At 38.8% G+C, this 23,782-nt stretch overlaps 1 protein-coding gene across 7 annotated transcripts in view; it reads right to left on the bottom strand.

Annotated features, from left to right (window-relative positions):
• Positions 1–243: 243 nt before the first annotated feature.
• The window catches only part of phactr3b (phosphatase and actin regulator 3b), a 54,410-nt gene continuing 30,871 nt past the window's right edge, over positions 244–23,782 (bottom strand). For all 7 annotated transcript variants that reach the window (XM_008410193.2, XM_008410198.2, XM_008410195.2 and 4 more), the window contains 6 exons: positions 22,380–22,533; positions 3,594–3,649; positions 2,376–2,437; positions 2,150–2,290; positions 1,723–1,799; positions 244–774 (listed from right to left, as the gene is read on the bottom strand). In XM_008410193.2, the coding sequence (XP_008408415.1) occupies positions 759–774; positions 1,723–1,799; positions 2,150–2,290; positions 2,376–2,437; positions 3,594–3,649; positions 22,380–22,533 (506 nt within the window). In that variant the 3' untranslated portion in view covers positions 244–758. The remainder of the gene's footprint in view (positions 775–1,722; positions 1,800–2,149; positions 2,291–2,375; positions 2,438–3,593; positions 3,650–22,379; positions 22,534–23,782) is intronic.

Raw genomic sequence — 23,782 nt, 5'->3', positions numbered from 1 at the left:
TGGATGGATGGATGGATGGATGGATGGATGGATGGATGGATGGATGGATGGATGGATGGATGGATGGATGGATGGATGGATGGATGGATGGATGGCCTTTCAGATCTACCAACTCTTGAATGAGATTCCAGAAGTTTCCGTTCCAGACTGTGTAGGAAGCTGACCTACTTTAGAAAACTCCTTCCTGCTTTGTCGTTCAAAGCCTCACCGTCTGCATGCAGCACACAAGACAAACTCAGTTTGTTACCAATAGAAAACTTGTATTGTGCAGACAATAAATAGTGCTTACAAAGGGATTTCTGTCTTGTACACCAACAAGGTCTCATTAAGAACATTTTACAGTCTTGATATGAAACTGATCGATTGAATCGTTGAGACTCGCACACGGCTCAGGGATGTGACTAACGTTACTGGAGTGGGACTGGTTGACTTCATCACATGCACCATCTCCCCCTCCGCTCCCCGCCTCAAAAGCAAAGTCTTTGAAAATAGTCTGTTTACAAAAAGAAGTCCCTGCTGGTCCGCTGGAGCTGCAGGGCGGATCTTTGTCCTTTCTGCTGCTCTGACCGGGCGATGAAGGAAGAGGGCTTCCCCTGAGCGCAGGTGGAGCGTGCTGCATGCCGCCTCTCCTATAAGCAGACTCCCTATTAGAGACATAGCCTCCAAGGTTTGCTGAACCCAAATATCAGGACAGCCACTGATGCAAGGTCTTCTCTGACAGAACCAGATTTAAGCAACTCTTCACAGAAGAAACCTTGCTATGGCCGGTGGAACCTGCACATAAAGGAGATGAAACAGAGCAAATGTGTGAGTGAGATCTTAAAAACTAAAAGTCTGTAAAACTATTATTAGCTCCATGAACAATGCTGCTCAACCCCTGCTAATTCAGCTACCGATGACATAAGCGAAACGTAAGCTGAACAAGCGAGGACATTCATTACTGTGGCGAGCCGGGCCAAAGCAGCACAACTTCTCATCTCTTGGGGAACGGGTGAGGATAAATTTAGGCCCGGCTCCGCTTGCTGTACACTTATCGATGTCAGACAATTGTACAATATCACAGTGACCCTGTTACACACCCAATCACTGACACCGATTAACTGAATAATCAATTAATCAAATAAAATAAATTATCACATTGTGCAGATTTTTTATGGAATATTAGAAATGCATTAAAAGATGAAAATAAACAAAATTATTCAGTTCCTTTTTCAAATAAGAAAAAAATTTTTTTTTACCTACAATGCTGACAGCATTGCTTTAGTGAATGCTGAGTAATTTGTAGCAAAGAATGTATTTGCAGCTACTGAACATCAACATGGGAAAAGCTCAGCCATTTCTGCTTGACTGAACATCAATACAGTGTAGAGCTGATCTGGTGATCATTTTTGAGATTAACAGATTAATAATTAGATTGCAAAAGGTGATTAATAGAAGTTTTTTTCTAAACAATTTGAACCGGGTGAAGCTAAAGCTGCACCGGAGGAGTTTTGGGTAGGACAGATTTACAGACAAAGATTTTTTTTTAACTAAAAAGCAAAAATGTATATATTTCTGGTACAGTTTTGTTTTAACTTCTGCTCTGAGTGTTGTTCTTTTAACAAATAGCCTTTTTTGACTGTATACTCCAGTTGCCGATTAACTGATTACTAAATGAATTGATTATTCCAACAATTGATTTGTTTGCGATTAATCGTTTCAGTCCAGTCGTCTTGTGCTCACCTCGTCAGATGCTTGCTAGAGGAATGAACTTCCATCTCGTTGCTTTTGAACTCGTTCAACTCCTTCCTGATCGCCGCCTGGAGAACAAAAGCAACACGAAGCCCAGCGGGTGAGGCTTAAATAGAGATGAAGAATCTGTTTTAAGGCAGATTATGGGGGTAAACATAAAAGAGTGTTTTTACCCAGTTAAAACATTTTGTTTTCTTACATAATAAAAAAAAAACTACATATATTTTCTATTTTTTTTTCATAACACATTTTACGTTAGACCTCTGTAGAATTTGATGGGATTAACCTTTTTATTTGAAATGATGTTGGTTTAATTGGCCATAATTGACATTTTCCTTACATTTCAGAACTTTCTTTAGTAAAAGATGTGTGATCCTTTGTGTCTGGGTAAAACAGAAGCGGGGGGGTTAATTTCTACCTTGTCAGCAGCTGACAGTCTGGTCCATGGCTTGTCTGCGCGTCTGTCGTAGTCCTGAGCTTTGGCCACTTCCACATAGTCACTGAAACGGATCAGGATCTTCCTGTCCCGCAGCTCATCCACGGTTGGCCTCTGGTTGAGCTGCAGGAGAAAGGTGATTGGTCAGCAAAGGTCAAAGAAAACTAAAAACATTAATGGTTTGTATGTTTGCTTTAATCTGTCTTACCTTTCTGTTGAGCCGCTGCTTTATTTCCCTCCTCTCTTCCTGCTCAATCTGGTCATTTCTCTCTGTTGAAACAAAAACAACAGAAGATTAATACCAACAAACTAAAGTGAATGACTGAGGAGAATTCAGAGGAAATATATGCACTTCCTAAAACACCCCATGATTGTAACAAACGCAGCTCTTCATTCTCTCAGCAGAGAGATGTTTGGAAACTACAGAGTGAAACCAGAGCAGGTCCACCACCACATTCAATGCTAACTTCCTTTTAATCGATTTTTTCCACAAATGTATTCATTATATTAGCAGATTTTGTTGCTCTTATGCATCCTTTTCATAGCTGTTATCAGAGCGGGAGCGTGTTGCTGCTGTGGAGGATGAGGACAGCTGCTGAGGGTTCACAGGTGGTCCAACACACCCAGGAGACCCAGATCAGCACAAAATGTGGGTCTCTCACATGGTCGTTTCATAATGTTTCTGTGTGACGACAGCAGGAACGCAATGCCATGTGTTCCTACATATTACAAGTTAGTCTGCAGAACCTGGATCAAATAATGACACGGCCAGAATTATTATAGAATAGTCTAGGCCCACACTAATTGGTAGAAATACTATATGCAAGTAAACTAAAAAGCACGAAATTTAGGAAATGCGTTAATGTGGTTTAAAGGTAAATGTGGCAGTTTAGTTCCAGATGCTGGATTTGCAGCTTGTAAAATATTTGCTTCGTTCCTTTTTTTTATTTTTATTTCTCTTTGGTAGGCATGTTGTTTTTCACTTCCAAATAAAAGTATTTTGAATGCTTAGATTATAGAAAATTGAGCTGCAACTAAGTTTTACAACATAAGAAAATATTTGATGGGGTATGTATATATCGGCAAAATAATAGAATACTCTTTGTTTGAATTTGTTGTAATACTTCATTTCAAAAGGAAATTTATTTAAAAATTACAAGATAAAAAAAAGTTCTTTATTCTTATTTATTACAATTTATATGGTCTATGGAAAATGAAATAACTCAATTGTTAAAACACTAAATAAATTATAAAGCACACTATGAAAAATCATTATCATAGTATAAAGCTTAGTAACTTTTAAATTAATAGTAAAAAATAATAATAAAAGATTTCAGCGGTCTTTTTGAAAACGTTCCTTAACTTTGTAAAAAGTCACTCATGGGTGTGACGGTATTAAAGTTGCATCCAAGTCCCGGCTACTTACGTTTTAAAATGTTCCGGCTCTCCAGTTCCTCCACAGCCGGTCTCTGGCTCAGTCGCCTGCGGAAGAACACCAGAATTACGTTCTGGACCATCCTCACACCCTACAAGTTGTTCAGCCTCTCCTCTAGCTATCAGCGCTGCTGCCGCGCTATGAGCGGGAGCGACCGCTGGGAACCGCGCGACCACCTAGCGAACAGTGGGTCCCCACCGCGGCTTCTTTCTCTACTCCAGCATTTTAAACTCCACATCGGGAAGAAAAACTCCGGCTGCGCGTTAGACAGCACCTTTCCTTGCTGAGAAAGTAAAAGCGACTCTTTCCCAAAGAAAACAGAACAGGTTGAGTATTCCAAACAGCAGCGGAGGAGTGGCGGTGCCGAGTAGACCGACTGAATGACTGGGATGCTGCGCTGCTTCGCTGCCTGGTTTTCACCACATGCTCAGTGCAAATGTGAAGGATGGGTCGGAGGAGGAGATTCCCCCTCCCACACACACACACACACACACACACACACACACACACACACGCACACACACACGCCCCCCTTCCCCCCACACACACACAGGAGTACACATTGTGTTTGTTATAAAATTGCTAGCGTCCTGTTACACAAAATATTAGACAGGAAACCAGCAAAACAAGACAGAAAAAACCACATTTCACAGATTTAAAAAAACTTATATTTAGTCAATATTATAACTCCATCCATCCATCCATTTTCTTGCACCCTTTTTCCCTCAGTGGGGTCGGGAGGGTTGCTGGTGCCCATCTCCAGCCAACGTTTCGGGCGAGAGGCGGGGTCACCCTGGACAGGTCGCCAGTCTGTCGCAGGGCAACACAGACACACACAGGACACACAACCATGCACACACACACTCACACCTAGGGGCAATTTGGAGAGGCCAATTAACCTGACAGTCATGTTTTTGGACTGTGGGAGGAAACCGGAGTACCTGGAGAAAACCCACGCAACGCACAGGGAGAACATGCAAACTCCATGCAGAAAGACCCCAGGCCGGGAATCGAACCCAGAACCTTCTTGCTGCAAGGCAACAGCTCTACCAACTGCTCCACTGTGCAGCAATATTATAACTAAATATTAGATACATCATAAACATGGTGTACATGTTTATGATGCAACTAATATTGCATTCTGCTCCTGCTTATGTGGTCATGTTTATGCATTTGGCCTGTCCAAAATACCTCACAATTTGGATTTATGCAGTTTATATCTAAGCAGATTAGAAGGAAGACCACTAGTCATGTTCAGTGTAGAAATAAAATGCAGACATGGATGAAAGTGCAGAAAAATATGTTTTGGAGGGGGTAGAGAAGTAGGTGCTAGGGTATGAGTTGCTCCCTAAAAAGTATTTTACAGTTTTCTGAATAAAGACAGGGTAACCCAGTTCTGGTGCCACTAAGTCATTCCAACACTGTGGAACCAAACACAAGAGTCTGAATTCCCTTGAGTGTGGTAGCCAACACTAATTTGCAATTATTATGGAGTAATATGTTATGTTATGTTCTATGTTTAGCAACTCCATCTATTGCTTTTTTTTGTCTATTTCAAAATAGTCTAAATACAATAAATGACATTAAGAATTCCCCATTTTCAGATTTACAAAACAAAGATTTCAAACATCTGAAATTGTTTGAAGAATCTCTCTTCAGTGTAAGATGTTCCAATTCAGGTTTGATCAGTCTAGTATTTTGGATGGCAAATTACAAATGATGAAGTTCAGTCTGGACTCATGGAAAAAAAAAGAGGAACACAGAAATAGTGAAAATGTTTTGTAGTTTACTGCTGATAAGAAACTCTGAAGCAGATACTGATCTCATGAAGTCATTAGCAGCTAATAGTTAGCTGTTCATCCGTTAACATCTTTTTTCCTGATAAGTAGCAGAGACATTGATACAAAATATTTGTAATTGGTGTGATAGCTTCTTTAGTACTAATGTAACCAATTAGTGTTGGCCAGCTTGACAAAAGAACTTTAACAGGTTACTATGTCAATACAAAAGAAAAACTCATGAACATCTTCCTTTACAACTTCAAAATAAGAGTCTCAAACATGTGCATTCTGAAAGCTATTCCTGATAAATAGATTATTGTTCTTCCACAAATACTTGTTCCATACAGCAGTGGTCCCCAACCTTTTTCTTATCGCGGACCGGTCAAGACTTTGAAATTTTGTTGCAGCCCAGGCGGGAGAGGAGGATGTTGGTGTTCTCGCTAAAGCCTGAATATGCCCGATTTGGGTTGTCTTGGCCCTTTTATCACAGCCTGTGGGGTTTTCCCTGAGTGGGAACTACAATACAACCTGTTGAATGTGACAGGTAGCCAATCAGAAAGCGCGGTGACGTAAGAACAGAGGGGAATCCCAAACAGCTGACATATGAGCAACTGAGAGTCTGGTGGATATCGGAGATGATATGTGGAAATGTTTATTATTATATGTAAAGGTCATTATATATTATTATGTTTATTCAGATAAAAATGTTAACTGAAAAAACAGTTAAACAGTTTTTGTTACATCTTGTATTCAAATGAGTCTACAAACTATCACTATTGCTTCGCTTCTGCATCGTCATCCTTGTTTGGTCATTCTAAATTCCCGCTATGTTGGGGGTTTTACTGGATTATCCTCTGGAATCGGGATGTTCGTGACTGGAATCAGTTCCTGCCGTGTGGCTGGAGACACGAACCAATCAAACCTGTTGTATTTTATCAGCTCTGTGGTCACCAAGGTTTGGAGAATCGGCAGACAATTCTTAAATCTTGCCGTCTAACTTAAGACTCACAAGCTCTACTCATCTCCTCTCGAACTGTCCAAACGCTCTGACTCTGGTCGCTATGGTAACGTTTACATAACCCTTCAAAATAAGATACAGATGTGCCATAAAAACGAAAATTTTACTTTTGTGAAAATTTTAACTCACGACAATGACTAACGGGAGCCCTGAGCTTGTTTCTCTGCAACGAGACGGTTCCATCTGGGAGTGACGAGAGACAATAGCACCGGAGGTGTGTTGATTGAGCACAGCGTGCTCAATCTCTATGTGGCGAAGCAGTTTGAAGCTTCATTGCCTCATTAGCAGCCGGTCGCCGCATGTTACGCAGAGCGGGCTTGTAATGTGGGACTCACCTACCGGTCCGGGATAAATCCATTCTCCTGTCTCTTCTCTGAGCCTTTTCCCCTTTGCAAAGAAACTTTCCAAAGACATCTTCTTACTCATTTTGCTGCTTGTGGGCTCAATGGTGACGCGCAAGTAACCGAGAGAATCCGGTTAAAGGATTTTCAAAATAAAAGAATCTCCAGACTCAAATAATACATAAAACGGAAATATTTAATTATTTCTTGCGCGGTCCGGTATCAATTGGTCCACGGACCGGGGGTTGGGGACCACTGCCATACAGTACATACTGTAGGCACCGTTTAACACTGTAGTAGTTGTTCATCTTGATGTCAGAACTCTGGCAAAATCAATCTTCAAAATGGTTTCAGCTAGCTTAACCTCTTTACCAGATGAAGTAGTTTACGTGACACCCTTGTTACACCCTGGGTATTTGGTGGATTTCTAAAGCAAAATGCAAAAATGATAGAATTCCGATACCACTTTGAAGATTCTATGAGAGGTTGCTCAATGTCTGAAAGGGGCAGCCAATTGAATGGATATAAAAGAGCGGTTTTCCCTGTACTGGACAAGTTTGGATATACTAATATGTTGCTGGACAGCATATGGGAGTTTGGGCAAACTTCTGTGAGATAACAGGATTTAAATAAAGATAACAAGTCACAACTCAATTGACAAAAAGGGGGAAAAAAAACTCTTATTAGGATCCACTATCCTAATTTAGCAGAAGGGAGTTAGAGCATAGTGTAATAAACCGAGATGAGATGGAGCAACGAGAGGAGACAATGAGAGAAGCTGAAGGTGCAGGCTGAAAAATGTCATGCTATGTTACCTGGGAACACAGTGCTGCACTCAGGATATTCTCCCATCTTTCACTCTACACTGCGGCTGATTTTGTTTTTATATCTATCTGTATTCACAACTTGGCAAAAATGACCCTTTATAGAACTTCCCACTCTCTGAAACCACCAATTTGGTTTTATTAATCAGAAATATGGAGAAATATGCAGTTTTTTTTATATATGCAGTTTTTTTATATAATGTTTCATTGAGTTCAGCATTACCACCAGATTGCTGGTGTTTTCAGCTTTTATTGCCACATGGGATTGAATGCTGATGAGTCTGAAACCAGGAGAACAGAGCCCACTCAACAGACACTAATTAGATCTCGCCATGAATATTTAACTCTAGTGTTCTCAAAAAACAAAGTCGAACGTGTTTTGTGGTTTGCACAATGTTCCAGCATTCCTCATCGTTTTTCTTTTTTTTTTCTTCTTTTTTTTTTACATATGCTTATCTCTTGAAAAAAAATTTCTTATGCATCTAAAATTTCATCAGAGTTCACAGATTTAAGACAAAGAAACTTCATTCAACAGGAAACAGTTTCCTATTTTTTATGATAATCCTTACCAAAGGTTGTGACACATGGATCATGACTGAATCAAATACAAGATATAGAATCTTCACAATGGGACTGGGTAGTGTCATTGGGGCGAGGGATGCCTAGATGTTATTCCTTTAACTATTACCCTGGCAATTGGCTTCCTATGCAATTCTGTTTGATTCTAATTTTCCTTTATGTGCGACATTTCTAAGGTTCTCTTAAAATTCGCATGGCAATTGTATGAAAATATGCCTAGTAACTTAATTCATGTTCACTTACCAAAACGTGAGTTCAGACTATGAAAAAGACAACAAAGTAAGGTCTGCAATATTTGGTCCAAAGCCTTGTGAGCAATGAAAGAGTGGAAGGCATCTAGAGTGCATGTCTAAAATAATCTCCCTGCCCTGTGATGGCTTCAGCTGTGACTGGGATTACTTGTGGCTTAATAAACAAGACCACAGACATGGCAATACTCAAAGCGAATCAGTGTGCTAAATGAAGCAGAGCTACAGCCTGAAAACATTTCAGGTCAATAAGATTTGCCTCAGTTGACGGAGAGAATCAAAATCAGTTGCGGCCAGAAAAGCTGGATCAGAAGTATGTTACATTAGGAAATATTACTGCTGTGCTTTAAAAGCATCTAACAGTAACATCACAAAGGCAAGTGTGAGTTAGTAAGATTTCAAGTTGGCCAACAAATGGGCATTAGTCACAGCCTCCTGCATCGATCTGTGCCTCACGAGTCCTCACCCACTCTGCTTGGCTGGAGGTAAAAGTTTCTCGCCGGTTGGAGAACTCACCAGCATGTCAAAGCGATGAGCTGTTTGCGAGAGTAGGGCTGATGGGAATGTCAGCTCATCAAAACTGGAGGAGAATGGAATGAGTCGAACACCGCTGGCCTGTTAGTGCTCACCGAGATGTGTCCTAATCTCTCACTCCCATCTCTACAGTGACAGAGTCTGAGGACGACAGTGTCGCAGCCGGATATGGATTCAGAGTGAGTCCAGGATGGCCCGGGGGGATGGGACAGTAGTTAGGGGGAGTTGTGCCAAGGATTGCATTCACTGGAACTAAACTTCTCAAATAGTCAACCAGATGCTGCTTATTTAGGAAATTCTGCTCAGTTGTACTCCTTTATTACTGGGTCACATTCATGTGAGACCGTAGGTCAGGAAACGTGGTGTGCCTTTCTTTCTTCCTTACTTTACTCATAAATGTCAAGATACAAAAACAGTCTTGATTCTTGCATCAACATTGTATAACCTTTTCAAAGGTTTATCGACATGAAACTCTGAATCAATGTCTTATCTAACCAGTTTGTGTCCAAGGTTTTGGCCTTTGCAGTAGGTCTGCAGGTCAACTGAGAGATCATGTCTGGATGTTAACCCTCCCACAGGGAGCACAGAGTGGAGGTGGCGATCTCAAACAGCAGGGTCTGGCTTCTGACACCACAGGAGGCTGATGCAACATTAGCCAGCCTTTAGGTTGCTGTTTCTGAGGTATAACTTCTCACACAGAAAATACTTGGTTAGATGTCCAAATCCAATATGGCACAGCCTTAAAGAGACAGCTTAGAACACGTTCTGGTAGTACATGTTTTACATGTGAAGATTTTTGGTGTCATATCTCCTAGCCTTGCATCGCTGTAGGTTATGATTCTAAATCTGAACTATTTGTCCTTAGGCATAAATTATGAAGTGAATATTTAGTAATTATATCTTTAAATCTTTATGTAATATGAAGAATAACCTTTTCATCATTTAAAATTTAATTCACCATCCAAAAGACGTATATATTATTTTGAAAATTTAATCAATGTAGTAAGATATAAGAAGGATAAATAGACACTTATGCCTAAGAAAAATAATAGAAAGAGATGAGAACCTGTTAATGTTGAATTTATGGATAAATCAAAGTGCTTTTTTGTCATTGTTCATCAATGCCTTCATATTGTCCAGTTAATCATTTATTGAACTAAATAGTGTTTGGAGGCTTTTCTTCTGCTCACGCTAAACTTAAAGTATTAAAATAATATTCAGAAACAGTGTCCTAAATCCACATTTAAAGTTTTTAAACAACGATAGATAAACTACTGCACAATGATCAAGGTATGGTGTAGTAAGTAATGGGAAGAGAAGTGATCTTCTGAAAGTAGGAAACCGGAAATACAATTTTCCTTGTAACGTTGCTGCTAGCTTAAAAACAAGAATTTAGGAGGTAAATTATATATGTTTTTATTTTCTAAACAATCCAGTAATTTAATATGGTGTTCATTTGGAGAGACATTCATGTGGTCACTATTATTAAGCTAACATGAAGTTATTAACATGAGCCATTAACACCCTATAATCCACCAACTCTAATGATCAAAATTATCTTTTGATAGTAAGACAGGCGCAGCAGCTGCAGTCTGTTAATATATGTTAATAGGACTCAAGTCTCTGACAAGGAGTCCAAGTCTGAAGTCTTTAGGGCTGAAGTCTGAAGTCTTATTTCTGCTAATTAAGTGCAATTCGAGCCACAGTCTCAGACTTAAGTTGCCATTTCTGATATTTACACACAAAACCAAACTAGAAGATATTCTCAGGTATTACTTATTTCTAGTTTTTTGAAAAGCATTAGTGCTAAAAGGTAAACACTAAGTTCAGTAACATGCCTGTAAGAACGTGTACATTCACTTTCTAGCCTTTTGTTTCCCTTTTATTTTTGGTCACAATGCTTAACTGACAGCCAATGGACATGTCATATTGCTTTTTCTTCGTCCCAACATTAAAGTACTACCACAATTTTGAAATTAGAAGATTATTCATGGGTTTACCATACACCAGTATGTGAAGCATATGAAGGTACATTCAGGAAATATGTAATCCAAGAGTGATGAGCATGAACGTGATGGTGACACCAGAACAGATGCAGGTGGACTGTGTAAGGGGGTCCTGCTTCAGTGGACCCAATGAATGTGGTGTAAAATTATGGAACAAGTTAAATGAGGCATTAAAACAAAGTCAAAATGTAATACAATTTAAAAGGAAACATAAGGAGGTTATTATCACGAGATATAATGGGTCAGAGATAGCACTAATGTGTATATGTAAATTGAGGCTAACACATATGAGTGTGTGTGGGTATGGATGTAAATATTTAGACATATATTAACCCAGATAAAATGAAATTTTTTTGTTTTGTTTTGATTTAATAATGAGGGTCCAGCTCAGAATATTGTATGAGTTTATGGGGTAGGATTTCCTAAGTTTCTTACTTCTTCCTACTCCTTTTCAAGCATGTTAGGATTATTGTGGTACAAAAAATGTGTCTTTTGCATTTCTTGTTCATGTGTTATTTTATACTGCTATCATGTTTGAAATAAATAAATAAATAAATAAATAAATAAATAAATAAATAAATAAATAAATAAAGCCATACAGTAGTCTCTGCATGACGAGCTATAATCAGCCTTACTTAATAATGATTACATCTTGATAACTTAAGGGTTTAAAATTGAATGTTTTATAAATGTCATCCAATTATGTAAATTTGTAAAAAGGCGTTTTTAAAGCAAAATAACTGGTGCATAGTCATCAAAAACAGCAAAAGGCAGCATTACATTTATGCAGTTTTAAAGTGTGTATTACACAGGTATCAGGTATCTTTAAAGGTTCAGTTATGTTCCTAACTAACTTTCATAAAACTGCAAATCAACTGAAACACTGAGGTCCTTTCAATCATCTATTTATAGCTGCATGGAACATTTAACCAACATATTTGATGTGAATTGATCATTTTAAGCAAGGTACTTGACAAAATGCCAAGTAAGTTAGTGTTTTTCACAACTGTTGACCACATCAGAACATGTTTGTGATGTAAAGCACTCTGAACTGCCTTGCTGCTTAAATGTGCTATGCAAATAACTCAATTGACTGATTGACTAATGATTGCACCTGTTTGAATCTTACTGTAGTAATAAAATTATATTTCTTTAGCGAGTAGTAAAAATGAGCTGACCAGTAATTGTTTGTACCAAACTGTAAATGTTTTATGACGAAAATACTTCCAACATACAATATCTGTTCATTTAGAGCACTCTAGTCATGGGTTACATCCATGACTGCTGCTGGTTAACCCTTATTTGGGAATGGTTGGGAAGCAGAGGGAAACAAACAATGCTCTGAGTGGGCGCCAAGGCTGAGAGACTTCTGACATTTCAATTAGAGGGTTCTTGCAGTGTGATCCCTTGAATAAAAGACATTGTACAATTCTAATTGCTACTTCTGGGACAGGGATGGTGGCAACATATAATTTGAGGATTTTACTTCATGCCATGTATGTACAGGCTGTCTCATCCGGCGCTCGCCTCCCTCCAACCGCTCCACAGTACAGTATCTGCCAACTCCAAGACTGAAATTGGAATGACGCCCAGTTGTGATGTTGCTCACCATAACAGGACCATTGGAACTGGAAAACGGTCTCTGGTGACACCACAGTCGTCATGATTACGAAACATGTATGATGTAATGTATATCCGGCATAGGTAGAAGGTTAAGGAACTTTCAGGCAACTTGGAGGCATAGACCTTTTTAGCAACTGCTACCATTCGCAACATAGACAGTAGACTGAAGTGCTAAAAGGATCTGACTTTCAAAACTATTCATTCCCTTTCATCTTTTGTCGCACCAGAACCAAACTTTACTGACGTTTTTCAGCCCTCCTTTGTGCAACCTCTCTCTGCAATCAACACTACCAAACTTTTTGCACACATCCTAACAATTTTGCCCATCCATCTTTGTAACAAGCTCAAGATCAGTGAAATTAGATAGAAATAATTGGGGGAAGTCCATTTCAAAATCTTGCCACGGTTACTAAGGTGAATTTAGCTCTGAACTTGGACTGTGTCATTCTAACACCTGAATATGCTTTGACCTAAACTACTCCACTGCAGCTCTGGATTTACATTTAGGTTTGTTGTTTTGTTGGAGTGGATAGGCTTGTAGTTTTGTGTCCCTTGACAAGTTTTCTTTTAGGATTTTCTGGGTTTAGGTTAATCCAACCTCAACTCTGACCAGCCTCATTGCCTCTGCTAAACAACTGCATTCTCCACAGTATATTGGCCCTGGGTGATATCAGGGCCATTATTACCCTGATCATGTGATAAGCAGCGTTAAGGCTCTCCCATTCTTCATCTGAAGCTGAATAGTCGATGTGCGGTGTTTATTGTATTTATATTGATTGTATCTTGTGGGACTGCAGATAAAAACTAGCCAAAGTGGCTAACTCTGGCATAATATGTAATGTGGATAACAAAAGCAACAACCCTCCAACTGGTTGCACTTAATGATTTTTAGGGGTATCCGAGTAAAGCGGGCTAAAAATAAATGCATGCCGCACTTTTCAGATTTTTCATAAAAATGAATAACTTTGTACTCTATGATCAATCCCACTCACCAGCATGCAACTTCTGTAAGCACAAGTTTATGTTTTTTTAGTAACTTTGAACAAAGGACTGTTGATAACATTATCTGCAGTCTTAATCAGAAAATGCACTGCAGTTGAACAAAAACAAAAAAAACTTCCACAAGCCAAAAAGGAAACCAGCATCTCTATTACAAAGTACTTTTTTTTTTTTTTTTTTTTGCCTTGCACAGCACCGATTGTCCCTTCAGCAACACTTTGTATGTTTCATAATAAATATTTTGAGCCTGGATGTTGAAAGCAGAGCACTCAGGCATTTGGGATTTTGTGGGAATGAGAACTTTTTAAACCGCCTTACTTTTACCAAGAGAATCGTATACGTAAGAGGGAGGGTGACTTCTGCAGAGCAGGAATTAATATTTCATCTGGGGTGAAACAGATTACGAAACTCAGAAATACAGCAGCTTGTCAACATGTGACAGACTTAGTTGCCTATAAACTGCTATAGTGGTAAATACACTTGATCAAAATGATACTGTAAATTATCAAAACGTGTTTAAATTGCTTGAGTTGAAATACTTGATCTTTGTGTATTGCTGTCTGAGCACAATATGCTTGAACACTGAGGAGAGAGCAAAACCCAGCGCTGGTTCAGTTTCTGGCATTGGGATTCCTCAATGCTCATACAGCCATCCATCCTTTAGTCAGCTGTTGTGTGGGCAGAGGGTTTCAGAGCTATTTATAGCAGCCCTAGACAGCTGCTTCACACAGCCAACTTCTATTGTCAGCAGAAATAAGTCCCTGGGCCACAAATATCCAATTATTGGGTCCTTTACAGGCTTACCGGGTACCTGACATAGTCATTGTAATGGCTACTTAAATGTCTTTTTTATACTTCATATATAATCACTATTGTCTCAGTAGGATATACAGTTCTGGCTAGAGGCTTGCATGGATGCTTGAGCAAGAGTCTCAAATTCATTTGTGTTTTTCATTTTGTATTTGAGTCGTACATTGCTCATTCTCAATAAGATCATTAAGTCTGCACAATATAATGAAATGACAAAATTACTGGTAAACATGGCAATAACATTATCAGGTCTTATAGATTTATATTTTCTTCTTTTCTTCAGTAAATTCCCTTTTTTAGAGTCTGCATAGTCCAGTTAGCGATTTATCGATTCCTGAATTAGTTGACAATTATTTCATTCATTCATTCATTCATTCATTCATTCATTCATTCATTCATTCATCACAAATCATCGTTTCAGCCCTACTGGGAACATACAGAAACAACATATTCAACATATATTCTGCAAAGCTAATGGCAATTCTTAGCCTGTGGAGGCTAATGACCCGCTAGCAGAGGGTGATTACTTCACAGCCTACTTCCACACATCCTTATTTAAACAAATCTACAAAATATAAAATTTAATCTCTAGAAACATTTCTAGAGATGTATTTTACATTTTGTCCAAAAGGTTTCTTCACTTCTGAAAATAGGTTGAAAATTTTTTTCTTGGAAGTTGGGGTCAGTAAAATGAATCTAACTGGGCCATAAAGGTCAGTAATAAGGCAGCTGAAGTCACCAATACATCCACAGGTTCACTTCCAGGACAGTTAAGGTCACATCATGACCATAGATGCCCTATCAGGACTGTGAAGGCCGCATGAGTCTCTGGCCCTACCCTTCAGAGAAATGAAGAAGAGGTGAAATGTCTTCAAGAAATAAGACGTTCTCTAAAGGATTTAGGAATATTGGTACTTTTCAATTCCTAGTGTGCAATGATTTTACTACAAAAAAAAGTTAGCACTTGTAAAAGTAAGAACTGGGTGTACAAGTTGGAACGATCCCTGAACATCATTATTATCCTTATTATCATCATTAGCAGATGAGATGAGATGAACAAAGTCATCTCATCTGCCAGACAAAGTGGTTTCAATCATCCACCCGTAGGCCAGTCATAGTAACAAATGCTGCTGGATGATAATCTGACCAAGTAATAATATGGCAATGGTATAATAATGCAAGTACACCCTCTCTAAGATCAATAAACTTCAAATTATAACAAACATTTACCACTAGAACTGGAAGACATTTTAAATATTGTCACCTTCCTAAAATAATGGTGTACATCTTTTTTTTTTGACAGTGATTTTTTTGGCCTAAAGGTTTTCTGTTTTTCTTTTGCTAAAATTTATTTTGGCAAAAATGATTTCAGCCATTATTTTAGGAAGGTAACAATATCCAAAATAAATAAACCCCCAAAACAACAAATAAAATAGATACTGAAGTCTCTCTAAACAAAATTGCTCTTCAAAAAAACCATATAGAAGGTAGCAAAGTGAAAAGAAGCGACTCTTCTAAGCAGAACAATCAGGGATTTTTTTAAATCACTCATTAGACGGACGATCTTTAGCCTCATAACCACATCCAGTTGGGTTGCAGAACGTCTCTGCTGCCATGGCGATTTCACACTTAAATAACAATGCTTTTAGCTGAGTTCACAAACATGAGTTCTCGCACAAGAGCCCATAAAGTAGATGGCGGGGGGCGGGGAGTTGGTGTCTATAGCAATGCAGTAAAGCTGAAGCCAGCTCCACAGAGGAATCCTGCAGGCAGAACGGGGCGAGCTCAGCTGTGACGTAGACAGGCCATTGATTATGGGTGCTGATGCACCATTTGCACTGCTAAATTTAGAAGGAGAGGGTTCCCTTCTGCAGGCCTCGCCCACTGCTCTGCATTCTGCTGCAGAGCAGCACACTGAGACAACGTAGGCCAGAGCAATGTGTCAGCTGCTCAACTGGACTTCACAACAGGAATATATGTCAGCTGGGCATCATCTTTAATGTTAAAAACTAAATGCATGCATTCATTGATGGATTCACTCAAATACATAACGTCTCAAAGCTATGATACAGCTGAGGGAATGCTGCGAAGCCAACATGATGCAGTCAGCTGGGCTTCCTGAGAGGCTTTTTACTTTCTCAGGAAGTAAAAAGCTTCCTGAGAGGCTTTTTACTTGCTGCATTGTCCCAAGCAGCATGGGACAATGCTGCTTGATTGTCCCATATTCTAATACAGAATATAAAGGTGGGAATTCATCATATTGCATATCATTTATTGTGATAAATTTGTTATGTGTTTTTAGTCCTTAAACTGTCAAGGGGCAGAAAAGTGAGTGATGCATTGAATGAAAAAAAAAGAAAATTTAAAAATTAAAAATTAAATGGGGTGGAGTGGTCAGTCCTCATTTCCAGTTGATATCAAAGTCTATGTAAGAAAGATTGCAGAGGGTTCCAGATCCCCCAGAATTTGTCTGACATTTGATGAAGGTCGTGAGTCAGTTTTTCAACTGGGATAAAAGCAGAGATTTGTGATATCCACATATCAACTATAGCGGTCTGTGTTGCTGACCATCTCAGTAGTATACATTTCTTGGACAGAAATAAGATAATTACAAGAAAAGATTTAGTATCTGCATTAAGTAGAATGTCTGGAGCATGATTAAAAAGTAAGAAGGAGGGGCTCAGTAGGAACTGCTTACCAACAATCTCTTGTATCATCAGATGAACCAATTAAATGTGCCCCTATGTATTTTTGCATTTATGGCAAAGCTCTGAATCATCAGGAAACATCCTCTGAAGGATAACAGGTCTATAATAAGTTTGGTAGAAGAATTTAAAGTTAAGTTCTGCTCATGTATAGAAATCAAAGTGCATTTTGGGAAGACTGTGTTTCTTATTTAACATTAACACCACAATTGCAAAATTGTATTTGTCAACATTAGTGGAATATCAACAAAGTTTTACGCACATTTGTAATGGAATCACAGCTAATAACGTCAAGCTAAATGCTAAATGAGATTAATGCCTTGATACCCAGCTTTCCATTCGATGTGCTCACAGCGGATTGTTGTTTGGCTGTGATTTAGGCTGTTCTGTTCCTGAAGCTGCACAGACAGCAGTGCAGCTACTTGAACCTAAAACAGGACAATTAGTTCCATCCGCCTCCACAAACATGGCTCTGCTGTGTTCTGTCAGCGTGACACAATCAGTGTGATTCATGCAGAGGCAACACAACCGCTGGGACAGAATGGATTTTTAGAGAGCGGCTACCAGGAGGGACTCATAATGTCCTCTGGCAGACCGTAGAGGTCACCGGGACGCCGCTGCCCCCCAAAAACAATGGCGTGCCTTAGCTGTGCTCAGCAGTGACTCAGTTCATGTTAATGCCTCAGTCCTGCAGTCCGTCACTCTACGAGCTGAGAGGCCAACACCTGGTGAGTTCCACAGCAACACTCAGCATGAGACACTGGTGAACAACTTCTGCTTCTCAAGCTACCCAAGAGCAAATGTTGCTTCTCCTGCACTGTCAGTTTCAAAAGTACCATTCCAATAATATCCAATAAAATTTCAAAGAGGATTGTTGACAAGACACTGGACCAATTAAAATAATTCTAAGCACTTAATATCCTGAAGATATGTGGAAAAAACAACCTGGGATCAGAACAGAGTGATCTTTAACTTTATTGGTCTGACCGATAAACAGTTGGTCAAAAACTAAAAATTGCATCTTTTACTACATAGCTAGATGAGAACCTCCACACTCTTCAGTGGGACATTGTTACTGAATGAAAAACACTTAGTAACACTTAGTAACAACACTCACAATTCTTTCGACTGAACAGTGAGATGGTTTTACACCCAAACGTTACGTAGACATCAACCTAGTTGTACTGCTGTAACCGATCTGAAAACCCAACTGCAGTAGCCACCAAGACGGATTTAGACCAAATATTGCAGAATTAAACATGTTTTCATGAAAATATCACAATTTAAACAGAAAAATAATGATAGCAACCTTAAGACAAATCTGGACAGTTTATCTGCAACAAAAGTTGATTTGGTGTTTAGTTGCTCTTCAGTTGGCTATTTGCAGTAACAGTGAGGTGTCTAAAGGGACAAAGAAGCGATTTAAAAGGAAATAATATTTTCTATGACATTTCTACCATCGTTTGCTGATAATAGCAAAGCTTAAAGGATTACAGCAAAGTTACTCTTTATTTTTATCCTTTGTTCGGTATGGATCATGCTGGATTTGGAATTGCTCAGAGGAAAGACAAGGGACCACATTAGAGATAATTGAGGTCAATCATTACATTTCAGTAAGGTGCAGCCCAATTATAAATAAAAAAAAATCATATGAACAGATTTTGAAAAGAAGTCTTGTCTTTGAGAAGCAGAGATTTTTGTTTCCACACAGCCTGGACCTACAGAGATTTGTAGCTTTTGACAACTTTTGGTTTATGAAGATTTGAGTACCTGCTACACTGGCGACCTGTCCAGGGTGACCCCGCCTCTCGCCCGGAACGTTAGATGGAGACAGGCACCAGCAACCCTCCCGACCCCACTAAGGGACAAGGGTGTTAGAAAATGGATGGATGGAAGATTTGAGTACTTCATAAACTTAATTAATATAAATCTAATTCAAGTACTTGTTACCAACTGAAGTAATTTATTTAAGATGGATCAATTATTCTCTTTTTTCAGTGTTAACTTAATTTGAACTTCTGAAAAAAGGGAATAAAGACATATAAAGGTAGAGTTTGGTCTCTCCTAATTACAGTATATATATAAAAAAATTGTCACTGCTTTCGTTACATCTTGAAAGTGATAACAGAATTTCATCATTGGTTTCTTGATTTCTGAGGAGCGATGTGACAATTAATCACAGCAGTAATACAGCAAAGCATGAGCAGCAGCCTGTCACCTCTGACCTCTGTCCTACCTAACACTGTGTACACTCTGTCCGTATCCCTGCTTCATCCAGTCACATTGTCCTTCCATGACACGAAATTGATCTCTTCCTGTTTTTATTACACAAGAGTCAAGACTAATCAGCAGCTCGGTTTACATAAGCTGTGTTTGGGATGCTAAGTGTGTCATATAATGCTCCTTAATATATATAAAACCACTGGGCTTAGCAAGTTTTCTAAGGGAAACCCTGAGAAACCATCCCGGTATCTGACTAGGAGAAAATAAAACAAAAATAATCTGACTGAATGACTTCCCAGTTTTAATAAATGCTGATTAGTGCCGTGTGCATTTCCAGGCACATGTTCACTTACTGACATTACAACTCTCCACAAGCTTCATTTGTGGGTCCCACAGCATAAAACTAACACACTACTGACTCACACCGGGCTTACAAATTGATCACTTCCTTCATGTCCTCTCATTTACACGGTCAAGTTGTCACTGACATAATATGGTGCTTTCAGGACAAGCTAGAGCTCAGCAGGCTCAAACAGAATGTGAGTGTATCATCTGTTACTGTTGGTGCTTTGTGGTAGCTTTCACATTATCATCACAGGTTTTAAAACACTAACACACTTCCCTGATAAAGAAATTACTGAGCATATGATTTGTCAATGGATCACATCAAACCTTCGGTAGGACACAGACTAAAACCACTTTTAAACCGCCAGAGGGAGCTAGCTTGCAGATGCTAACCACAAGCTAGTCATTGCAAATATGACCCCACAAGCTAAGAAATTTGGGTTAACCAGTTATTTCATATTAGCTACTTTACATTCTGTGGCCATATTCAGATGTACAATAAACTCATGAAAGTACTTCAAAAAAATGGCAGAAACTATTCCTGTTTAAAAAGATTTGGCTTAAAGTGAAAGCTGATTAACTAGCAAACATAGATGAAATGCGAAATGCTGAAGAATTGTGAGGTATTGAGTTAGCTATACTAGATGACAAAATATTTGTCTAATATTAACAAAACATTTAGTCACACACTTCTCCTTTCCAACAATACGTGACAGCTGCGGCTGAAGCATTTGAGGTTCTAAAAGTCTTGTTGCTGGTTCCTTCCACAGACTTTAATCTTTTATATGGTCATCACAGATAGATTTTTATGCTGTGCTCTTTACAGGAAAAAATCTGGAGTTACAGTTGACCTAATATGATATTTTAAGGACTGACGATAATCTGACATCGACTTCTTTATGGATACCTTCTAACTTCGGAGATAAAGGGAAATTTAAAAGGTATAAAGGCTGTTTCTTTAACCTTTGTAACTGGTGAGTGAGTTTGTGACTCAGATAACGTTCAATCAGCAATGTCACTGAAACATCCCTATCTGTTATCAAAACCTTTAAAACCTGTTATTGAATGAAATGTTCTGTTAAATGCTACACAAACAAGAGGTCACCAAATTATTTAACTTACACAACACTCAGGAGGGAAATCAGTAAGTAGTGCAACTCCTTCAAGTCTGCTATTTGCTCTGTTTTCTGCACTAAAATCACAAATCAAACTGCATTAAAGACATGCAGGAGTAGTTCCTGTCCATCAAGTGTAGCAAGCACGCGCGCGCACACACACACGCGCACGCACACACACGCACATATACACACGCACACACACACACACACACACACACACACACACACACACACACACACACACGCACACACGCACACACACACACACACAACTATGATAATTTCTGTATTTTTACCTAGAAATGGAGTTAGTCTGTTTCTGTAAAAAGACCAGTCTCCATTTAGAGCATGTTTTTAGTGAGCAGTTTATTAAGAAACTCTGGAACTGCTTGTGAACTGCAGAATATGCAAGTTGTTTACAAAAGCGAAGTTGTGTGAGGTCAAAAAGTTGATATACCTCCTAATTTTCTGTTCAGCACACATCTATTATGCCACTCTGAAAATTATTATGTAATTGTTACAGATTTCAGGTATAAATGCTGATGTTGTAACTAAACTTGTGGTAGCAGAATCAGTCTTTGCATTATTAGCAGAAAAACAGCCTAATCAGAGTCCTTGTAATAAGAGCACCCAATGACAAATCCGATCACACTGCTCTGTTCAGTCTACCTCAGCATTTCAGAAAATCCCCTTCCTCACTCAAGGAGTTATTCTGCAGCACAAAGGCCAGTACTAGAAAGAAAAAAAGAGAAACTCAGAAAAGTTCAGATTAACGATGAAATCTTTGTCAACGTAAACCCGCGTCTGCCCTAAATATCACTCAAAAGCAACACTGCATGATTGCAGTTTTTTGTCTAATCATCCATCTTTAAAAGACTGACCTGCCAATTCTGATTTTAGGCAATACAGATTGTTTTTGTCTGAAAAGTTGCTAAACATAGTGACAAAGTTGCTAAGTTGTAAACAGTGGGGTGGCTACTGTTAACTGTGCACATGCAGACGTGACCTGCAGGGCGGTCAGTCCTCTGAGTAGAAGGAGACAAGGGCTGATTTTCAGACCTTTGGTTTCAAATGCAAAGATCGGCCGATCATCGATTTCCCCAAATTAAGGAAATAGGTGCTCCGATAAATTCATCTTCATAAATTTCACTTCATATAAAAAACTATTATCATCTGTTATTTTTATGATTTTTGTCTACTGTTTGTATTTCAAGAGCATCAATAAATATTAGTAAATTTGATAACATGATTAAATGGCATTACTCAAACCAGCTTAGTGATATATAAAATAAATTTTTTTAACCACCATTGTTATTGTTATCACAACAGTACAACATAGTCCATATCATTCAATCCTATATATTTATATTGCCATATCACCATAATGTTGAAGATGAATTGTGCTTATTCATGAGAACAAATATTCCCCACAATGCATTGCTATGAATAAGGAAAGAGTGAGTGCTTCTTATGGGGATGTTAGGTGTTACAAAAGGAAGACAAAAGCAGATAAAATGTAGACAAACAAGTGATGTGATGTGAAATGAGCCAACATACATGAGGTGATGAGAGGGGTGGGGGGTCTGACGGTATGCTGAGCTGGGTCCACACACAGCGACTCACTTGGCCAGCTTCATCTCTATCTGCTGGCGGATTTCCTGTCGCTCTTGGTCGCTGCGGACCGGGAAGATGTTGCGGTCCTCCAGCTCCTGTTTGCTGGGCCTGTTCCGAAGCTTCACGGCTAGGAGCTCTTTCCTTATCCTGCGGGGGAGTGTTCCTGTTGAAGTTCAGAATACACTTTGGGTAAGGGAATGGTAGTTTTCCGGCTGCCATCATGGCCATATTTACAGGGAAGGCCGGGGGTCAAAGCTACCAAATACTAGCGGCAATATTATGTAAAAATCAACTTTTATGAGCTTTACATCATTTTATAATATTATTCCTTCTTCAAAAACGTACCTGGAGTGTTGCCTTGATTCTTTCATGCAACTTTGAGAAATACTTTAATTTCCATGGCAACCATTCATCTATGCAGAACACCTGGGTGGACCTAGGTCTGCCTTCGAAGCACAGCTTCTCCTCTGAGCTGCAGTTTCTAAGCCTCACAGAGCAGGCCTCCCCACCACTCCCCCACTCAGCTCCTTCCGACTAGCCAGCAGCAATTAGCAAACACCTGATGAGCTCATTATAGGAACTACTTCTCAGAGCAATGCTGGTAAAAACGTTGTTAAAGGGTTAATAGAGGAGCCATGTTGTGATGACTTTCTGAAGGTGGAGTTTCAGAAAGAGACAAAGGCCCAATTTTAAGCCGTTAAATTACAAAGTAAAAATTATTTTAAATCATGTTTGATATATACAGCAATTTTATAACAACTAAAGGTAACATAGATAATTGATTGTGCTACAAAATGACACTACGTGCCTGGAGAACACAAGATACTTACACTTTTAATAAAAATCTATAAAGCGCTAATGTCCAACAAAAAACAGCGAAAGAAGAGATTAATTTACCAGAAAAACAGTGAATGACAAGACAAGTGCAGGACTGAAGGAGCTGTTGATTCTGAGAGAGTACAGACCTGACCTACTACCATTCTCACCACTGCTGTCATTTTTTAGTTGCACTATGTTTTATAATTATGTCTTTGTAATTTTTGTATTTATTAAAAACCTGTCATGATGGTATCTTGTCATATATGCTCAATATATGTAATTGAATAAAATCCAACAAGTTTGTCTTTTGGCATATGGTGTTTAGGTATCCAGCCCAAAGTGTATCCTTATTTTAGAGTTGTATAGTGATGTGTCTACAGATGTGATGCTGAGGTCGTAAGATGTCATGCTAAGATGTTTATTTTATGGGAAACTTCATATTGTCAACACTTGTGTTATATACTACTGATGTATGGCTGTATAATTGCTCTGTAAAAATAATAAAAGTGTAAGTTCTAAAAAATAATAATTGTTTTTTCCCCTAAATTCCATTCATAGAATATTTTTTCTCTAAGTTCATGTGTTACAAAGTA

Source organism: Poecilia reticulata, linkage group LG5 (genome assembly GCF_000633615.1).
Source record: "Poecilia reticulata strain Guanapo linkage group LG5, Guppy_female_1.0+MT, whole genome shotgun sequence".
In the NCBI taxonomy this organism is placed as follows: Eukaryota; Metazoa; Chordata; class Actinopteri; order Cyprinodontiformes; family Poeciliidae; genus Poecilia; species Poecilia reticulata.
The sequence above is the reverse complement of the archived record's forward strand: the minus strand, read 5'-3'. Positions and strand labels throughout refer to the sequence as shown.